Raw genomic sequence first — 20754 nt, 5'->3', positions numbered from 1 at the left:
TTTCAAAATCACATAACTGGGAGCACTGGTGGGTTATTGACAGTATGGGAACCCACACATTCAAATAGCTAACTTTATAATTTACATGAAACCTACACAATACAAATTGGATTCCTTTTGTAAATTATTAGAATGCCATCATTGGATATAATCCATAATCAATAGATTAGGAACTTCAAAGAAGGAACAAAGAGAAATTTTTTTTAAGGGACCAGCAGCCTTTTACTCTATTGTTTTGGTCAATTTTGTATAAGATTTATTATTTATTTTTAGAGGGGAGAAGGGAGGGAAACATCAATGTGTGGTTGCCTCTTGTGCTCCTCCTACTGGGGACCTGGCCCGCAACCCAGGCATGTGTCCTGACTGGGAATTGAACCAGTGACCCTGTGGTTCTCAGACTGGCACTCAATCCACTGAGCCATACCAACCATGGCCTTTTTTTTTTTTTTTTTTTTTTTAGATTTTATTTATTTATTTTTAGAGAGAGGGGAAGGACAGGAGAAAGAGAGGGAGAGAAACATCAATGTATTAGAGATACGTCAATCAGCTGCTTCTCATGTGCCCCAAATGGGGACCTGGCCTGTAACCCAGGCATGTGCCCTGACCGGGAATTGAACCTACAACCCCTTAGTTTGCAGTCCAGCACTCAATCCACAGAGCCGCTCAATCCACCAGACAGGGCAGAACAAAGACAAATCTTAAAACAACTAAACTCCTTGGCCAATTGTGAAACTGTGGTCAAAATACTATGGGTGTGAAAAAATACAAATGATAGAAAATAATTGCTATTTGTTGTGTACACATTACTATTTCTAGTCTTGCCTTGAGCTTTTCCTTTCACCATAATTATTCTTGGGTTTTTGTCATCACAAAAAAAGATAAAGCAAGATGATATGCAGTGATGATAACTACTTTTTTTATTTTCTCTTAAATGCAACATTTGACATAATATTGTAGTAATATTGCTTCTACTTTCTGATGGGGTAAGTTTTGTTCTATATGTTATATATGGGTTTCTGGACATTTTCAGGCAAACTAATAAATCATTTGTGTTTTTGTTTCAAAGTTAAGTGAGTCATTTAAAAATGATTCTATTACTTTTAAAACATTTTGCAAGCCAATGGACTTTTCTGTTTTTGTTTACTTTTATGTGTTTATTTAAGCATTTCTTTTTTTTAACTGGGTACCAAATTTTCCACATAAGCAATTACATGTCTCCTTTTTCTTGAGATTAAATAAAATGGGATTGTTGTAGGTTAACTCATTATTTGAAAAAGCACTCTTGCATTTCAGTGGGAGGTGTGACTAATAATTTTTAAGTAATAATATGTTCCAGAAAGATCTATATAGCATCTTTCATTACTGGCCTATAACACCTCCCCACACTCCAAACACATTATTAAAAAGTTAAACTTTTTCTGTAATTGACTTTCTTCCAAATGCATGGGTTTTTTATTTTGTTTGTTTTAAACAACCATGACTACAGGTAAGATATTGTGGGACTTTTTGTTACTCTGTTTTAGAACCAATTCTTTCATTAAGGAATACTTTAATGAGAGTATTTAGGTAAAGCTGAATATATTTTATTTGAGTCTGGGCAACCAACAGTTGTATTAAGACATTCTGATTTTTTAATACTGATTAGAGCAGGGAAGGGGAGCTGAACCTTTGGTCACTTGTTTTTCTTTCATCTTTTTTTTTTTTATACAGTCTTCATCCTCTCTCCTAATTGTTTCTGAGAAACTTGAAACAGATCCTCCCCCACCCTCAGTCCTGTGAGGGAGACATTAGGTAATAAGTAATTTAGTAGAAAATAAACTTTTATTTAAAAGAATGAGAAAGGGAGAACACAGGGAAAAAGAAATGAAGGCAAAGAGTTATAACTGCTTTTATCTGACAATACATCTGAAACTGAACTCATCTCTTCTAAACCACTGGTGGCAAACACAAGGCCCAAGGGCTGAATCTAGCTCTCCACCTTGTTTTATCTGGCTTGGCACCTTGTTTCTACCCAGCAGCAGTGCTGAGCTCTCACATAACTGTTAAGGAGGAGTAACATTTATACAGTCCTAAAATTACATTCAGCCCTTTGAGGGCAACTGCGAGGCTGATGTGACCCCTGGTGAAAATGAGTTTGATACCCCTGTAACCATCCGACTGAAATGCATTCATCCCCAGCATTTCTTCTATGGTCAGTGACTCTACCAGCCATTCACTCAAGTCAGAAACTGAGAGCCCTGTTGTATTATCAAATAGGCAGAAGAAGCACTTGTTTAGGATACCCTAACCCACAGAAAAAAAAAATGGGGAGGTTACACATATATCCTCATAACAACCCTTTCAAATACATGCTTATTATGTTTTATATTGATGAAGCCAGAGCACAAAAGTTACTGAAGGCCACACATTTGGCAAGTGGCTAAGTTATAATTTTGTTCTTAGACAGTCTGCTTCCTGACCATCTTAACCATTAGCACCTTTCTTTCTGATTGCGTCAGTTTGGGGTTTCATCACTTATTGTCCTTGTGGACCGTTTCAGTTGCTTCCTGTAGACTCCCTTTCAATTTTTCCTTCAATTAATTTATAGATCATCTTTCTAGAAGTTAAATATAATCATGTCAGTAGCCAGTGGCTATCATTCTCCCACCATCCAAAGAATTATTTAATGTGTTACAGATTATTACTATCATTTATTTTGCTGGGATTGAATACTTTCTTTCTGGTACAAAAATCTGTTCCAGAATCATCCCTGCCCCAACCTTGGAATTAGCACATTCTGTAAGAAGTCTTTTGTGGCATCGACTATCGAGAAGTCAAAATCTTGATGCTAGGTATTCTGGTGTCTATTGTGGCATCTCTCCTTTCTGGCCCTCTCAGGGACCGAACTAGGATGCACACACAAACATGTACCTACACCACTATACTTATTTCTGTATCTGTGTTACTGAAACCCATGAATTCACTCTAATCCCTCTAATTCCAATAAATTGAATTCTGTCTTTTTCCCTTTTCATATATGTAACTTTCATCTCTGGCAGTGAGAAATCTGGCTTTTGGACTGAATTATTCAAGAAGGAGGGATGACAGGATGGAAGGAAGAAAGGAAGTTATAGCATTCTGAATGTTAGATGTGAAACTCTATACATTTCTTTAAGCTAAAAATTCTTTAATAATTAAAAAATAGACTTACCAATTAAGTACAACACTAAAAACTCAAGATTTAAATAACACCAGTATGACAATTTTTTAAAGTAAACTATTGAATTATGATCTATTTACATGAATTTTTATAAAGTAAATATACCTGTATAATCAGACCCACAGCTAGAAAGAATAATAACAGTACCCCTGAAAGCCCTTCTCTTATCTGTCCCAGTCTGTAACTTGCTACTCCCTCCCCATGATAATCACTTGTGCTTTCTAATAACTATAGATGTGTTTTGTGTATTCATGAACATAGTATGTACTTGTGTGTGACTTCATTGCTCAACATGTCTGTAAGATTCATCTATACTATTAAATGTTAAGTTTTTGTTGCCTTTTCCTATTCCACTATTATGACTATTCCACTATTATGACTATTCCACAATTATTCCATCCTATTGTTGATGGACATTTGGGATGTTTCCAGTTTTTTTATTATTGAGAATAAAGATACCGTGTACTTTCTTTTACAAGTCCTCTGGTAGACATATGCATGTAATGTAGCTTTGTTGGAAGTATACCTAAAAGTGAAATTGCTAGATTATATGGTATACATATGTTTAGTTTTCATAGATACTGCTTAAATAATTTTCTGAAATGAGAGTTCCAATTTCTCTAAATTCTCTCTGATACTTGGTATTGTCATTCTTCTCTGTTTCAGCCTTTTCAGTGGTATGTAGTGATATTTCTTTGTGGTTTTAATATGTATTTTTCTGTTGATGGATGAATGATATGGGTACCTTTTCATATGATAATTGGCCATTTAGATACTGTGTTTGTGAAGGGTTTGTTCAAATGTTTTACCAGTTTTAATTTTTTAAAAATATTTTATTTTTAGAGAAGGGGAAGGGAGGAAGAAAAAGAGGGAGAAAAACATCAGTGTGTGGTTGCCTCTTGCATGTCCCCTACTGGGGACCTCCTGGTCCATAACCTGTGCATGTGCCCTGACTGGGAATCAAACCAGTGACACTTTGGTTCACAGGCTGGCACTCATTCCACTGAGCCACACCAGCCAGGGCTGTTTTACCAGTTTTTAAATTAAATTGTCTTTCTCATTAATTTTTAGGAATCTTTACATATCTGGATATGAGCATTTTGTGGGTATATGTATTAGAAATATTTTTTTCTACTCTGTGGATTGCTTTTTTTCACTCTTGACGGTGTCTTTTAAGGAACAAAAGTTCTTAATTTTAGTATAGTATATAATTTGTCATTTTTTTTATGGTTAGTCTTGGTTATTAGGTCATAGGGATGATCCAGCCTCTACTTGTATTAATATTTTATTTAACTTGTAAGAACAAAAACAAAATTAAAAGTTTATTTTTATAGTTCTGAGCCTCAAAAATACACCCTGGGCCCTTTTAGGAGTCTGTGAACCACACTTTAAGAAGCATTGTACTAGAATGTGAATTCCTTGAGGGCCTTTCATTTGTGTCCCAGTAACTAGTATAATTTTTCATGTATAGTAGGCACTCAGGGCTTGATTGAATGAATAAATGTAATAAATGAATGGTGAAGAAGCCCCCTAAAATAAACAGTTCCATCAGTGCTATTATTTTTGTTTTTTTTTTCCCTTAAAATAAGTTATTTGGGTTTCTAAAAATATGTGCATTGTCAGAATTTGTTTAATTTTTTTTTTGTCTATAAGATAAACCTAAAGGTTTTAAAGGAAAGTGTAATGTGATATTTCTTATTTCCATGGAAACAGATATTTAACTTTTGGGAAAATAGTGTTTTTCCCCTCTCCCACCATGTTTAAAGAGAAATATGTCTTTTACATAGTAATGCCTCCACCTAATGGCTCCTAGATAATTGCCACTAAATTTTTGTAATTGTAGATTTTTGCAATTTATTCTATAAACCTAATGAATTTGAACCAAAAGCTGGATCTGGCCTGTAGGTTAGAAGTTCCTCTATTCTTCATCCAGGAAAGATCCAAGTAGTAGTTAAGAATGTGGCTGTAAGCAAACTAAATTGGATTTGAACTTCTGCTCTGCCACTGTAGCCTGTAACCTTAGGGAAATAACCTAACCTAATCTTAGGTTAAAATGTACAGTTTTTTTCATGTATAAACTGATAATATCACCTAACACATAGTATAGTTGTAAAGAGTAAATGAATTAATACTTGTATGTATTTAGAACAGTACTTGATACATAATAGCAATCACATACTATAAAGTAAAATTATCAAAGTGATGGAGTGATCTACACTGAAGATTACATATACTGAAGTTAAATAATAGTGGGCATAAATAATTCAAATTTATTTACAGATACCAGATATCTGAACTACTTATGGAATTGTAAAGGAAACTATTTGAAGATAAAAGAAAATTCTCTTTTGTACCGCAGATATCACATGTACAGAATAGACAGATGCCATATATTCGTAATGAAAAAAATAGTAAAACATCTTGTAGTGAAAATCAGTGGTGTCCAACCGAGCTGTGGCCTGTGGACCACATGCAGTTCAGGAAGGCTGTGAATGCAGCCCAACACCAGATTGTAAATTTAGTTAAAACATTATGAGATATTTTTTGTGTGATTACGTGTTATACTATATTTAATGTGTAGCCCAATACAACTCTTCTTCCAGTGTGGCGCAGAGATACCAAAAGGTTGGATACCCCTGGATTAAACAAAACAATAACATAATGAGAAAGTTTTTAAAATTCCACTCTTCCATGACTTCAATATCAAGCATCCTACTCTAATTACCCCCTCCTATTCTTTTAACTCACTCTAGTGCACTTATTCTGATAATCTAACTCTGCTAGGGCCTCCAGCTCATTGCCTCTAACACTTTATTGTATAATGCCTTAGATCTGTGGAGTTTTTTTCATTATTAAAGCATTATTATTTTTTTATTACAGTTGACATACATTATTATATTAATTTCAGGTGAACACCCTAGTAGTTAGACATTACATAACTTACTAAGTGATTATCCTTATAAATCTCACAACCAATCTGATACCAAACATAGTTATTACAATATTATTGACTATATTTTCTATGCTGTAATAGTCATCTGCATGACTATTCTGTTACTGCCAATTTGTACTTGTTAATCCCTTCACCTTTTTCACGTATGGCCTCCCTACCCCCTCCCATCTAGTAACCATCAAAATATTCTCTGTATCTTAGTCTGTTTCCTGTTCTACTTGTTAGTTTATTTTGTTCTTTAGATTCAATTGCTGATAGTTTGAATTTTTTGCCATTTTATTGTTCATAGTTTTGATCTTCTTTCTGTCTTCTTAAAGAAGACCCTTTAACATTTTATATAATTTAGGTTTGTTGGTAATGAAGTCCTTTAGCTTTTTCTTGTCTGGGAAGGTCTTTATCTGTCCTTTAATTCTAAATGATAGCTTTGCTGAGTAGAGTAATCTTGGTTGTAGGTCCTTGCTTTTCACCACTTTGAATATTTTGTGCCAGTCTCTTCTGGCCTGCCAAGTTTCTGATGAGAAATCAGCTGACAGTCTTATGGGAGCTCCCTTGTAGGTAGCTAACTGCTTTTCTCTTGCTGCTTTTAAGATTCTCTCTGTCTTTAACCTTTGGCATTTTAATTGTGATATATCTTGGTGTGGGTCTCTTTGAGTTCACCTTGTTTAGGACTCTGTACTTCTTTGACTTCTGTACCTATTTCCTTCAGCAAGTTAAGGAAGTCATTATTTTGTCAAATAGGTTTCAATTTCTTGCTTACTTTCTTCTCCTTCTGGTACCCCCATGATGTTCACATCACATATTGGTAGGCTTGAATTTGTCCCAGAGGCTCCTTACACTATTTTCATTTTTTTAATTCTTTTTTCTTGTTGCTGTTCTGACTGGGTGTTTTTTGCTTCCTTATGTTCCAAATTGCTAATTTTATTGTCACTTCATCTACTCTGCCGTTGATTACCTATAAATTGTTCTTCATTTTAGTAAGTGTATCCTTCATTTCTGACTGGTTCTTTTTTATATTGAGGTTCTTACTAAGTTCATTGAGGATCCTTAGAACCAGTGTTTTGAACTCTGCATGTAGTAGATTGCATGTTCCATTTTGTTTAGTTCTTTCTCTGGAGTTTTGTTTTATTGTTTCATTTGAGACATTTTTCTTTGTCTTATTTTGGCAGACGCCCTGTCTTCATTTCTGTGTATTAGATAGAATGGCTATGTCTCTCAGGATTGGTACAGTGGCCTAATATAGTAGGTGTTCTGTAGGGTCCAGTGCCACAGTTTCTCTGATTATCGAAGGCTCTTGGGCACTTAGGCACTTGAGATGTGCTCCCATGTGAAACCTGTGTATACCCTTCTGTTGTAGTTGAGCCTTGATTGATGTTGGCATGTTGATGGTATGGATTTACCCCCAGGCTGGTCAGCTTCAAGAACTGGCTGTGACCACCATAGATGATCAGCTGTGCAGGGGCTCACCCCCCAGAGCAGGACTTACTTCATCAGGACGCTGGTGCCTATGGAGTCTGCTTCTTGAGGGTTTCACTTGTGGATGTGGTTGGGTGGCAGTGCTTCAATATGGTCTGAAGCTGTCCACTGGATTGTGGGCAGGGCTCCGCCTGCAGGGTCCCCCCCAGCCACCATGGATGAGAATAAGTCTACCAAGACATGATCTGCTTGGGTAGGAAAGGTGGCTGATCTCTCACGGGAGAAGGGCCAAGAGCCTTTCCTCAATGGCTTTTATTGGGTTTGTTTACACAGGAATTCAGGTAAAGCTCATTACTCATTGCCAAGGAGTAAGGATCAAATAACTAGGAACTCTGAGGGCCTATTTTGAGTCAGGGTCAGATAGCTAGAGAGCTGTAAAAAACTTGAAGGAACAAACTTACTTCTTCCTTGGACCCTTATCATTCAATTGAGAGCATTCTAAACAAAGCAGGTTTCACAGGATTTTACATATTCTTTCTTAGGCCTGATCACCTGGGGCACCTGCCCTTTCCAGCACAGGGCTGTACCACCCTCTGTCATTGTTTCAGGCTTAGGTGGAGCAAGGGAAGTAAGGCAGCCAAGAGATTAGGAGATTTTCTCACAGACAATGAGGACTCAGGCTATGTCAAAGCCGAGGGGCGAGGGTCCATCACCCCCTTTTGCCGTAGCCCCCAAAGTCCTTCCTTGGGGACCTCCCACATGATTGTGCCTGTCTTAGGTTGTTCCCCCCTTGGGGAATCTTACCCATCATTGGCTAACCGACCAAGCATTGGGGCAAGGCAGGGTGAAGGAAAAGGAGCAGAAGCAGCTCTCCTGCCAGGGAGATAAGCCTGTCTCCTTGGTGGCTTATGGTCCAAGGTCATTTCCTCAGCCTTAGCCTTGGCGGGGGGTTACAGCTTCTGATACCAGGCAGGGCAGTTCCCAACACTGGATGCACTGGCTTTGGGGCTTCCCAGGAGGTGCAGGCCAAGGTCAGGTGTCACCAGATGTTGCTTGTTTGAGAGATTTTAGGAAATCTGAAACATGAGCTGTGAAGGGCCATTTGTGTGGAAAAGTCACTGGAAACAGCTTAGTTGGGACTGAAAGTTGAGTGGGGCAGGGCCTCAGGGAATCACCATGGTGAGATAAAGAGTGAGCCACGGTGATGAAGTCTCAGATATGGTGAGGGCTGAGAGAAGGAACAAGTGGCCTCTGCCATCACTTCCCTAGGAGAAAACGGTCCTCTAGCACTTGCCCTGATGTCAGCAGTTCAGTTCCTCCCTGCATGTCCCTGTTGCCTTTCAAGCTGTTGCCCTAGTGCTGGAGCTGAGAGGGAGTGAGTCTGAGTAAGTCTGGGCACATGCCCTTAAAGAGGATCTGCCTGGGACTCCAGTTGCTTCAGCCATCCCCACTGGTTTTTATAGCCAGAAGTTGTGGGGACTTCTTTTCCTGGCACTGGAACCCTGGGCTGTGGGGCGGCTGGTATGGGGCTGGGACCTCTCACTCTTCAAGGGAAATGTCTGCAGCCAAGATGTCCCTCCCAATTTTTATCTGCCACACATGATATGGGACCAGCCTGTTCTACCTCTCTGCCCCTCTTATTAGTCTCCGTGTGACTTCTTTAATTCCCTTGTAGGACTTCCATTCAGGAGGTTGTTAATTATGGCGGTTTTGCAGTTTAGTTGTAATTTTGATATGGTTGTGGAGAAGGCAAATACGGTGCTTACCTATGCACAGTGTTCCCTCAAGTCTCTTACCAAATATGAGGTCTGTGGGATTTTAGCTTTTATCAAATTAAGAAATATTTGGTTTTCATTTCTTCACATATTCCTTCTACCCTAAGATTCCAGTTATATGTTGGCTAGGTCATTGATATTGTCCCATAGCTCACTGATACTCATTTTTAAAATCTTTTGTTTCTGTGATCATGCTTTCTTTTGTTTCCTCGAACGTGGGGATTATATTTATAATAGCTGATTTAACATCTTTGTCTACTAAAACTATCAGTGTCATTTCTGGGTGAGTTTCTATTGATGGGTTTTTCTCTATGGCTTATATTTTCCTGGGTTTTTTGCCTACCTGGTAATTTTTGATTGGATGCCAGACATTGTTAGTTTTATGTTAAAATTTTTTCTTTAAATATTTTTGGATTTGGCTGTGACACAGTTAAGTTACTTGGGATCAGCTTGATCGTTGTGAATGCTGCTTTTCAGTTTTGGTAGAGTGAGTCTAGAAGGCTCTTCATGGTAGGGCTACTTTGGCTCCACTGTGGATGCAATATCTTTCTGAGGACTCTACCCCATGCCTCACATTTTAAGGAACATTTCCACTCTGGCTGGTGGGAACACAAACTATTCCTAGCTCTGTGTTGACTCTGGTGACTGTTTTGTCTCCTTGTTTCTAATGGTTCTTTCCCCAGTCTGATAGTTTTTCTCACACATGTACTTAGGTCAATATTCAGTCAAAGGCTCTAGGGAACCCTTCTACATATCTCCATAACTCCCTCTCTGTGCAGCTCCTTTTTTTTGGTACAGTGTGCCACAAAATTTTGTTGCTTTGGCCTCCCCAAATTCTGAAACCTGTCTTCTAAGCTTTGTGGAACCACCAAACTGTTTTTGTGTCCCTGGCTTTTGCTAAGGCTTGGAAACTCTCTAGGCAGTATGGTTGGGCATTTGTAGGGTTCACCTCATTTGTTTTTTTTCTTTCCCTCCTCAGAAAGCACTGTCATGCACTGCCCTTTGGCTTTGTAGATGTTCAAGCATGTAGCAAAATCTAATTCCTGTTATTCCATTGCAGCTGGAAGCAGGGATCTCTTGTCTCTTGTCCTCATGATGTCCTTTCTCTCCCTCTTACCCAGCACAAATTCTTTGTTCACTCATTATAATCTCATCTATGAATACAGTTTTGAATCCTTGCTCCTCTCGTTTCACTGGGGAAAACTATTTCCTCACCTTTTGGTGTCAGCACCTGTGTAGTTGAATGTTGCATACGAAAAAGACACAGTCATATTATTTTAATTTTAAATTCATGACCACAAACCATGATTGAACCCAGCCATACTACACTTCCAAAGTAACTTTTTCTTTCACTTTTGTAGATATCTATTTCACATATTTTGTCTAAAAATTCCAGTACCTCCTTCCCTATCTTCCAAGTGTTTTCCTTATTTCCACATCAGTGAGATATTGAACTAATAAGAAAATGAACTTCTCAGTACATTATCTGTCCTCCTAACCAGTATCTACATGTACATATTTATCTTCCCCTCTTGGTATATAGCTAATTCCTCCACCTATGCAATAGATTCCATTGCTTTTGCCTCCCCAGAGCAATTTAAGTTCTATGGCAGTTGCTCCTTTTTTTCTCCTGTATCATTAATATTATGTCCTGGAACATGCCCATCAGTATTCCATCTTCTTTAAAAAAAACTTTATTTATTGATTTGAGAGAGAGAAACATGAATTTGTTATTCCACTTAATTTAGGTATTCATTGGTTTCTTCTTGTATGTGCCTTGGCTGGAGATCAAACCTGTAACCTTGGTGTGTTGGGATGTTGCTCTAACCAACTGAGCTACCCAGCCAGAGCCACTTGTGTTCCATCTTTAAAAAAAAAAATTGATTCCCTCTCAATATATTAGTTATGATGCCATTTCTGTGCTCTGTTTTACAGCAAAAAATAGTTGAGTTCTCTAATTTTTCTAGTTTTTTTTTTTCCTTTCTTTCTCTTTTAATTCTGTTCCAATCTGGCTTTTGTCCTTATCACTCCACAAAAAGTATTGTCTCAGTAACTTCCATGTCGCTGTTTCAGTGGTTATCTTATATGGTCTCTCAGGAGTATTTGCTAAAGTGGATCACCCTCCAAAGCAACCCCCAAAGCCACTGACACAATAAATTTTATTGTTTACTTAATGATAGGTTCTGGACAAAGTTAAGACAATGGAAACAATGACAACACATTTAAACATCTATCAAAATTGATCTGTCAAAACTTTCCAGTGATTCAACATATTAAAATGTAAAATATATAAAGAAAAAAACAAGAAATATAAATATTCAGATTTTTGCAATACAGAGCACCCCCTTTTCTTGATATGCTTTATTCACTTGGTTTCCAGAATGTCATACTCTTTGTGTATGTCATTAAAAAAATTGCTTTAAATTTATTATTTTTCAATTACAATTTACATTTAGTATTATTCTGTAGTAGTAGTTTCAGATATACCATAAAGTGGTTAGATGGTCATGTACTTTACAGAGTGGTTCCCCCACAGCTGCAAGTACCCATCTGGCCCCACACATAGTTATCATGATACTATTTGCTATAGTCCCAATGCTGTAATCCACATCTCTGTGACTCTTCTGTAACCAACAATTTGTACTGCTTAATCCCTTCACCTGTTTCGCCCAGCCCCTGAAACTTCCTTCCCTCTGACTGTTCTCTATAACTGTGAGTCTATTTTGTCATTACGTTCCACATATAAATGAAATCATATGGTATTTGTCTTTTTCTGTCTGAATTATTTCACTTAGCATAATGCCCTCTGGCTCCATCCATGCTGTTACAAAAGGTAAGGTTTCATTTTTTTATAGCTGAGTAATATTCCATTGTGTGTATGTACCATAGTTTTGTTTTGTTTTGTTTTTAAACCACAACTTTTTTTATCCCCTCATCTATTGATGAGCACCTGGACTGCTTCCAAATCTTGACTATTGTAAATAATGCTGCATTGAACATAGGGGTCCATATATTCTTTCTAATTAGTGTTATGGGTCTCTTCAGATATATTCCCAGAAGTGGAATCACTGGATCATGAGGTAGTTCCATTTTTAATTTTTTGAGGAACCTTCACAGTGTCTTTCTTAATGTTTGTACCAGTCTGCATTCCTACCAACAGTGCACAAGGGTTTTCTTTTCTCCACATCCTTGCCAACATTTGTTTGTTAATTTATTGGTGATAGCCATTCTGACAGATATGAGGTGGTATCTCATTGTGGTTTTGATTTGCATTTCTCTGATGATTAGTGATGTTGAGCAACTTGTCCTATGTCTGCAGAATGCCATTACCCAAAGATATGTTTATTGATTTTAGAGAGTGGGGTACAGCAATGTGAAAAACATCAATCAGTTGCCCTCTGTATATACCCTGACCTGGGAACTGAACCCACAACCTAGGCACACACTGACCAGGAATCAAATACACAGTCTTTTGGTGTACAGTATGATGCCCCAGCCAACTGAGCCACCTGGCCAGGATCAGAATGCCTTACTCTAGATTTTCTTGCCACCTCTCTGGTTGCTCTTGCTGTCTTTTGTAGGTCTTACTCTTCCCCCCACTTTTTAATGTTGGATACCTAAGGGCCAGGCCTGGGTTTTCTTTACTTATATTCACTCCCTTAGTGATCTTATTCATAAACAAGATTTAAAACCCATCTATAGAGTAATGACCTTCAAATTTATAATTCCTGATCAGATCTTTCTTTTAAATTCTAGATTTACTTACCAAGTTGCCTATTCAATGTCTTCAAATGGCTACTTAATACATATATCAAATATAACATGTCTGAAATCCAAGTTCTGAGCTTTCCTCTTAAGCCTGTTATACGTGCAGTTTTTCCATTCCAGTTAATAGCAATGCCATACTTCTCAGACATGTCAAATCATACAACTAAAACAATTTAGTAACTGGCTTAGTGTCCTTTATTCAAGGGGAAAAATTCATGGATTAGGGGAGTACAGTGCCTAACAAGCAGTGGAGCATTCTTCCTAAGGAATTTTGAGCAAGAGCAAGTTTTATAGAATGTTAAAAGAGGCAATATGGAAACAGGGCATGATTGGCTAGGAGGTCAGGGATTTCCTTATAAGGCTAGCAGGTCCTTTTTTTAGTTAAGGTTAGCTAGCTAGCTGTGTTGGAGGATTGTGATCATTTTCTTGACAGTGAGGCATTTCCCATATGTGCAGGTTGACTTAGGTTTAGATTTATGATGTGGGCTGGGCCACTGGGGTGGCCTCCATTTTCTGGGTCCCAATGTACAAATTAAGTTTTTTAGAGACATGCTAACTACTACTCATTACCTCCACTGCTACTACCCTGGTCCAAGTCATTATCATCTTTCACCTTGCCTCCTAACCCAACATTCAGCTTTAACCCTTGCCCCTTGTGATGTATTCTTAACACATCAATCAGGGAGGTGTTAAAATGGAAATCAGATCCTGTTACTTCTTGCTCAAAAAATTTTAATGGTTCTCCATCTCTCTTATTTTGAAGCCAAAAGTCTTTGTAATGGTCTTTACACTCCTGCAAGATTCAACCCTCTATTTTTCTGACCTCATCAGCGCTTTCCTCTGTCCTTAATTTGCTCTACCCTGAGTACATCAAACATCCTTCTGTGTTTGGATTAGGGTCTTTGGAATGGCTGCTTCCTCTGCCTGCAATACGCTCCCCCCACATATTCCATGGCAAACTCCCATTGGCTTCCCCAAGGCCCAAGCCCATTCGTGTGAGAAGAGTACCTGTAAAAGAATTAGTTGTGCCGTAAGGAGTGCATGATAGAGGGGCAGAAGTATGGCAAATGTTGAAATCCTCTCTGTGAAAAAGAGCCAGAATCGGAGATTTACTAGCAGTTGGTGAGTTCTGAGTAACAATGTAATTTCTATTGTGAGTAATAATGAAAGGATTAAAGCAGAAGATACTTTGTAGCACATTAATAGAAATGAGGCAGCCTTCATTTCACCATTAGAAACATTCATAAATCATGGTTCATAATTTGAAGGTCCCTACACTTAATGAGGCATTCTGTTTTGTAGATAGTAGGTTTAGTATCCTGCTGCTTAGTTGTGACTTAATGATATGCTCTTCAGTTTAACAGAGAATAGGTCAAAGAACTGCTTGAGTATCATTTTTTTGAACCTATTATAAAAGCTTAATAGAAAATATTTGCTTATTAAATTCCTTCTTTAATTGAGTATTAGGGGGAAATATTTCTGTAGTTAATCTTGTATGTTTCATAAAACAGGAGAACCAAAGTATTTTTCCTGCTATTTTGCCATAACTGATTTCAGAGCCTAACCACTATTTAATTTACCTCAAATACCTGTTTACTCTAGTCCTCTGTACCTTTCTGATTTTTAATTAAAGGATTTATACTATGTTTAATTTTATAAATTGGCGAAATTGCTCATGGAAATAGACTTAATTGACATTATAAAGTATTCCTTTATGAAGAGGAAATTATGATTCTCCATGTCATAGGGAAGAAAGATTTGTATGTGCTTTTTATTGTTCATTGATATTTGTTTGTACATCTTTTCCTCAGAGGGAAGAGTAAATGAAGAAATGAGGGTTATAGGAAAATAATAACAGTACAGAAAGATTAGTACATAAAGTGTATGCCATAGGATCACTAATCTGAATGAATTTTTCATTAACCAACTATGTACATAAGGTAAAAACAAACTAGTTATTCAGGGGAGAAGCACAGCTAATCTTGTTATTAAATTTTGAATGAATATCCTCTGTGGGTCTTTAACAAAAATGCTGTGTGATAAAGTAGGTACCTGGGACAAGATAGTACAGTAACTTTTAGGATCAACTATGTTTGTAAATGTAAGAAGCATTATTTGCTTTCACAAAAGTTTAATATTAGTGACTCCTAAACTTTTTTGAGTCATAAACCTCTAACATTTTTAAAAGATTTTATTTATTTATTTATTTATTTATTTGTAGAGGGAGGAGAAGGGAGGAAGAAAGAGAGGGAGAGAAACATCCTTGTGTATCTTTTGCCTCTTGTGTGCCCCCTACTGGGAACCTGGCCTGTAACCCAGGCATGAGCCCTGACCGGGAATCAAACTGTCGACCCTTTGGCTTGCAGGCTGGCACTCAATCCACTGAGCCACACCAGCTAGGGCAAAGCTCTTTAACATTTGTACATACATGAATTTGCTAAACATGTAAATTTTAAACTCACCTCAAGAGATTTTGATCCAGCAGGTCTGAGGTAGGTTTAAATAATCTGTGTGTCTACCCCCATCCTAGGTGATTTTGATATAGGTCCCTGTCAGACTATATGTTTAAAAACTACTTCTGGGCTTATAATTTTGGGGTGTTCGCAGATTCTATTCAGTCAGTACATGAACCTTCTGTGATTCAAGTGAACAACACCCTCAACAACACTCATATAGTGAAAACAATAATGAGTTACTTAGGGGTGTGTGATATTGGTATATTAGATAATTAATGTTTTTTGTTCAAATTTATTGGCAAAAAGAAGTCACGTGGCCATATTTCAAAGGAAGCAGTACAAATGACTAGTACATATGGTATCTTTTTATTTTTTTAGTAACATAATGAATTGATTTTTTTTCTAATATTGAATATTGAATATTTTCTAATATTCACCTCCTGGAGTAAATCATGTATGACTATGAGGTATCATTCTGTTGACATGCCACTTGTTTAATTTACTGTTAAGATTTTTGTACCTATGTTCTCCAGTTAGATTGGTCTAGAGTTTCCATTTCTACTTCTCACCTTATTGATATCAGTGTCTTCTTAGCATTATAAAATGAAGTGGGTATCTTCCTGGGGTCTCAGTTTTCAGAGTTTGTAGAGATTTTAAATACACTTTTTGTGAGAGGTTTAGGTGATCTATAAAATTAGAGGCCATATTCTTCACACACAAAACCACCTTCACTTCTCACATCAGATGCATATTTGGGGGTTCCCAGAACCAGCAAGAGGTTTCATAATGCATTAGAAAAACTCAGATCTTACTGTAAGCTGCACTATTCATGGGTATGGTTTATAATAAAGAAAGGAAAGTTTAAGACTGGCTGGTGTGGCTCAGTGGGTTGAGTGCCTGCCTGCAAACTGAAGGGTCACCAGTTTGATTCCTGGTCAGGGCACATGCCTGGGTTGTGGACAGAGTCCCTAATTGGGGGAGTGTGAGAAGCAAGTAATCAGTGTTTTTCTCTTGCATGTTGATGTTTCTTTCCCTCTCATTCTCCCTCCCTACCCTCTCTCTAAAAAATGTACAAAACCTTAAAAACACACACACACACACACACACACACACACAATGAAAGGAAAGATTAAGATCAGCTAAAGGAAGAGACACATAGGGCAAAAAGTCCAGGCGGGTTTTGAACATACAGCTTCTCTTGTCCTCTCCCGTGTAGTTAGGCCTCATTTTTCTCTTTTCCTCAATGTGTGACAATGCATATATGAGGGGGGACCCAAAAAACCCCAGAATTTATTTATAAAAAATTGTGTATTTATTCTTACATGTTTAAACTTCAGTACTTTTAAAGTACTCTCCATTTGATGCAATACATCATTGAAACGTTTTTTTCCACTGCTCAGGACTACACAGGTATTGTTAATTCCCTCCCTGAATCACATTGTTAGATTATCTAGTATGTCCCAAGGTCCCCAAGTTTCCAAGGGCCCAGAGTCTACCTATTAGAAGCCAAGGGCAAAGATCTTCACACTGGACAAGACCAAATTCTTTATTATACAGTTTGACAATTGATTTTTTTTTAATGGTTGTCTTCCTGTGATCCTTGATACCAGATTAAGTTCATAGGGATTCTACTATGGAAACCTGATTCATTTACATTTTTCTTGCTATCTCTTAAAAGATTATAATAACAGTTTTTACTTAACTGCATTTAAATTAAAATATTGTTTATCCTTTTTTTTTATCAAAGAATAAAGGTTCTCTTCAGTTTGAAGACAAATGGGATTTCATGCGTCCAATTGTTTTGAAGCTTTTACGCCAGGAATCTGTTACAAAACAGCAGTGGTTTGATCTGTTTTCGTAAGTAATCCATTAATTCTAACTTTCTGTTAACAAAAGGAAATTTTGGTCATGCATTTATATATCCAAATGGAATGTTTACTCTAGGTTGAACTGTTTACTTTTTTAAAAGTATTACTACCTTTGTTGGGGTCCTCAGGACCATCCATAGTTTTAGTGATTTGCAAAGAGGACTCATAGGACATTCTTACAGCTATGATATATTACAACACAAGGATACAAATCCAAATCAGCAAAGGGGAAAGGCATATCGAGTGAAGTCTGAGGAAAAACAGGTACAAACTGCCAGGAGTACTCATGGAGCTCATAATTTCCCCAGCAACAAGATTGACAACCTATGTGATGTGTTGTCTACTAGGGAAGCTCATTGGAAACTCAGTACCTGGGGTTTTTGTTGGAGGCAGGTCCCCTAGGAAGCATCTGCCTGTCTTGTACCAAAATTTCAGTCCCTCAGAAAAAGAGAGGTGTTTAGTATAAACCATACTCTTTATACAGATTATTAGGCACTGTTAGATATTCTTATCATTTCAGGAAAGTTTTATGTCAGTGTAGGGAACTGTTGACCATTTAGGTTCTCAGATGCCAGCCAAGGCTAAGAAGGCTTTTTCCAAGGAATACAATCCCAGGTCTGCTGTGTTAACTGGTGGCCCTTGGCCAAATGTTTTTGTAGGCAAGACCAACCTGTAGTATTGATTTCAGTTAGACCTTTTAGAGGTCCTGGAAGTAGCTAGTTAAAATAAAACCTGTTAACGATGAGGTTTATCTTAGAAAACTAGATGGCTTTCTCCTTTAGTTTCTGTTTGGACCTGTACATGGCCTGAGGTATCGGTTTAGGCAAGTACAATCTGGCTGATAAATTGATGCAGACCTGAGCACTTCCCAGGGTTCCAGCAGTGTCATGATAGGCTACACACATAAAGAAGTAAAGCCTCTGATGGTATACATGGTACCCTTGGAAACAAATAGTTTACAGTTGTTAGGGAACCCCAACCAAGACATATACTGGCCAGGTAGTATAGGTTCTGAAGGCCCCCACAGTTTGCCTTCTTGGGGCCTTTCTTTGTAGAGTTCCTAATCCAGTCAGTTCATTTTAGGCCTTGATTTCAGGTGGACTGCCTGAAGGCAATTGATTCCTAACAGTTTCACTTATCCATGACACAGTTCATTTGCCTCACTAGTGCGGATGACATTTAGAGGTGTTCTGTGTGAAAACTGTAGGAGTTGGGTTGCTCCCTGTCATCTCAGAGCTCTGTAGGTGTGATTGGAAGCTTGGCAGACAGTTTGGATTGAATGCATTCACAGCAGTGTGGAAAGTCAACACCAGGAGTTTTTTTGTTTTTGTTTTTGTTCTTTCAGGAAGAGGGGAAGACCTTAAAGAATAGTTCTGAAAAATAAAAATCATTAATGTCCTTCTTGCTCCTCTGATGCTGGGTTTTATTTTCTCTCCCTTATAAATCAGTATGTCCAAATCAGTAATGAAAGCTATTCATTTTTTCCCAGTTACCCAGACCTGCAAGAGGAACAAAAACATTTGTACAGAAAGACATTTTTGTACAATCTAACTGGGAAGATAAATCATGTTTAGGAATTGGTCCCAAAGTTTCAAAAACTTTCAAAATAGGTTTATGTCACCTCACACCCCTTTGTTCTGAATACTTCTTTAGTGAGCAACCTGGTAAAGATCAGTTCCTCTGGAGACAGCTGTGTTTAATAATCAAGTTTTCTTACTAAGGTGTGTGTATAAGGAGAGGTGAGGTGAATGAAAGAGAAATAGAGGCAGGTTATTAATATATTGTTGAAAATTGGAACTAGTCCAGAAAGCTGAACACAAGTTTATAGCAGTGAGAGATCCATAGAGGGATTGAGAGTCCAGTCTATGAGGAGTGAGTAGAGTGATCTCTCCCATCTTGCAGCTTTTGTCAGTAACCACAAGTTAAGCATGTATTTATTTAGTCTCTATATCAGATATATTGAACCAAACAACCACCTGACTTCAGATGGCCCATCAGAGAATAAGCCCTTTTCTGTGGGTATTCCAAGTGATTCAAATGGTCCAACCTGAATGTGTGACGTTTTCAGTTTGTGGCTCTACCGAGTGTCTTAAATCTTTAGCAGTCCTCAAGTCAAAGTCTTGTTCATTGAGCATGTGCCTCCTGTAGCTCCTTGCAGCTTGTGTTGAGGTTTAAACAGCCCAATACCAGACATTATCAAATTTTAGCCTAGATTCAGATCCACATAATTAGGGTCTGTGAATTCAGAATTCAAAAAAAAGCCAATGACTTTTCTTCAGAGTCAGCAAAGCCAGGATGTGGCAGAACAGACAGTCATGTTCCAAGTCCAAGTGACAAGACTTTTCTAAGCCTCTTTTATTTTGGATTCATTCTTAGAGTTCAAATTGGTCCACTCAAAAACATGCACTTCAGACTGGAAGATCATTGGCCTCTAAGGATCAGACATCTGATTTCAAAAGAGCTTAGTAACAACTAAAAGCTACTTTTTTAAAACTCTAAAAGTGCATTGCCAGCTGAAGATTTTCTTTGTTTTCATGTTGTCTCCTTTTTCTCAGAGACCTCAGTAGGTAAAAATAACAGTAAATACCATTCACTACAGAGATTTATTCTGTTTCCTGTACTTAAACAGTTTAAATTCCAGTCCCCTCACCAGCAATAAAAAGCAAAGAAGTTGTGTCTCACTTTTGTCCCTTTTCAAAAAATTTTGGTTTTTATTGTATTTTTTCCATTACCATTTATCCCCCCCCCACCCTCTTCCACCTCCACCCCTGCTGCAGTCACCATCACTAACTTTTTATTTTGCAGTTTTTCCTGAGTGATATGATCCCTCTAGCATTTATGAGAGTACAAACATATAATATTTTATGTCTTTATCATATATCCAGATGTGATAGCCACAGAATACAAGGCTATCTTTTTAAATTTTCCCTGCCTCTTTATACTAACTACAAATTTACTTAAACCCAGTAGTAAAATACAGCATTTATAAACATTATATATGTTAATCCTGTAATTCAGCATTTATAACATTAACATTATATATGTTAATACTGTAATAAGAGATATGGAGGGGTTGATGCAGCAGCAACATTTAGGCTGAAGAAACAGTTGGAGTGGTTTCCTCTCCTTTGGTTTATCTAAAACTTTGTTCATCCCTGGGATCTAATTTAACTATTGTATTTCCTCATGCTTGGAGGAAAGAGCAACACAAAAGTTTAACATCTGTGGTCTACCCAAAGCCTGCCTTTGGGACCTTTAGGGCATTTTCTCCTCCTACTTGAAGGTGAGAACAAAAACTAAAGGCATCACCTACTTTAATCTG

At 37.5% G+C, this 20754-nt stretch overlaps 1 protein-coding gene across 1 annotated transcript in view; it reads left to right on the top strand.

Annotated features, from left to right (window-relative positions):
- CUL5 (cullin 5) overlaps positions 1 to 20754 on the top strand; it is a 107150-nt gene that overhangs the window by 8122 nt on the left and 78274 nt on the right. The window contains exon 2 of the mRNA XM_028514489.1: positions 17312 to 17421. Coding sequence (XP_028370290.1) covers positions 17312 to 17421 — 110 coding nt within the window. The remainder of the gene's footprint in view (positions 1 to 17311; positions 17422 to 20754) is intronic.

Source organism: Phyllostomus discolor, chromosome 6 (assembly GCF_004126475.2).
Source record: "Phyllostomus discolor isolate MPI-MPIP mPhyDis1 chromosome 6, mPhyDis1.pri.v3, whole genome shotgun sequence".
NCBI lineage: Eukaryota > Metazoa > Chordata > Mammalia > Chiroptera > Phyllostomidae > Phyllostomus > Phyllostomus discolor.
The sequence above is the reverse complement of the archived record's forward strand: the minus strand, read 5'-3'. Positions and strand labels throughout refer to the sequence as shown.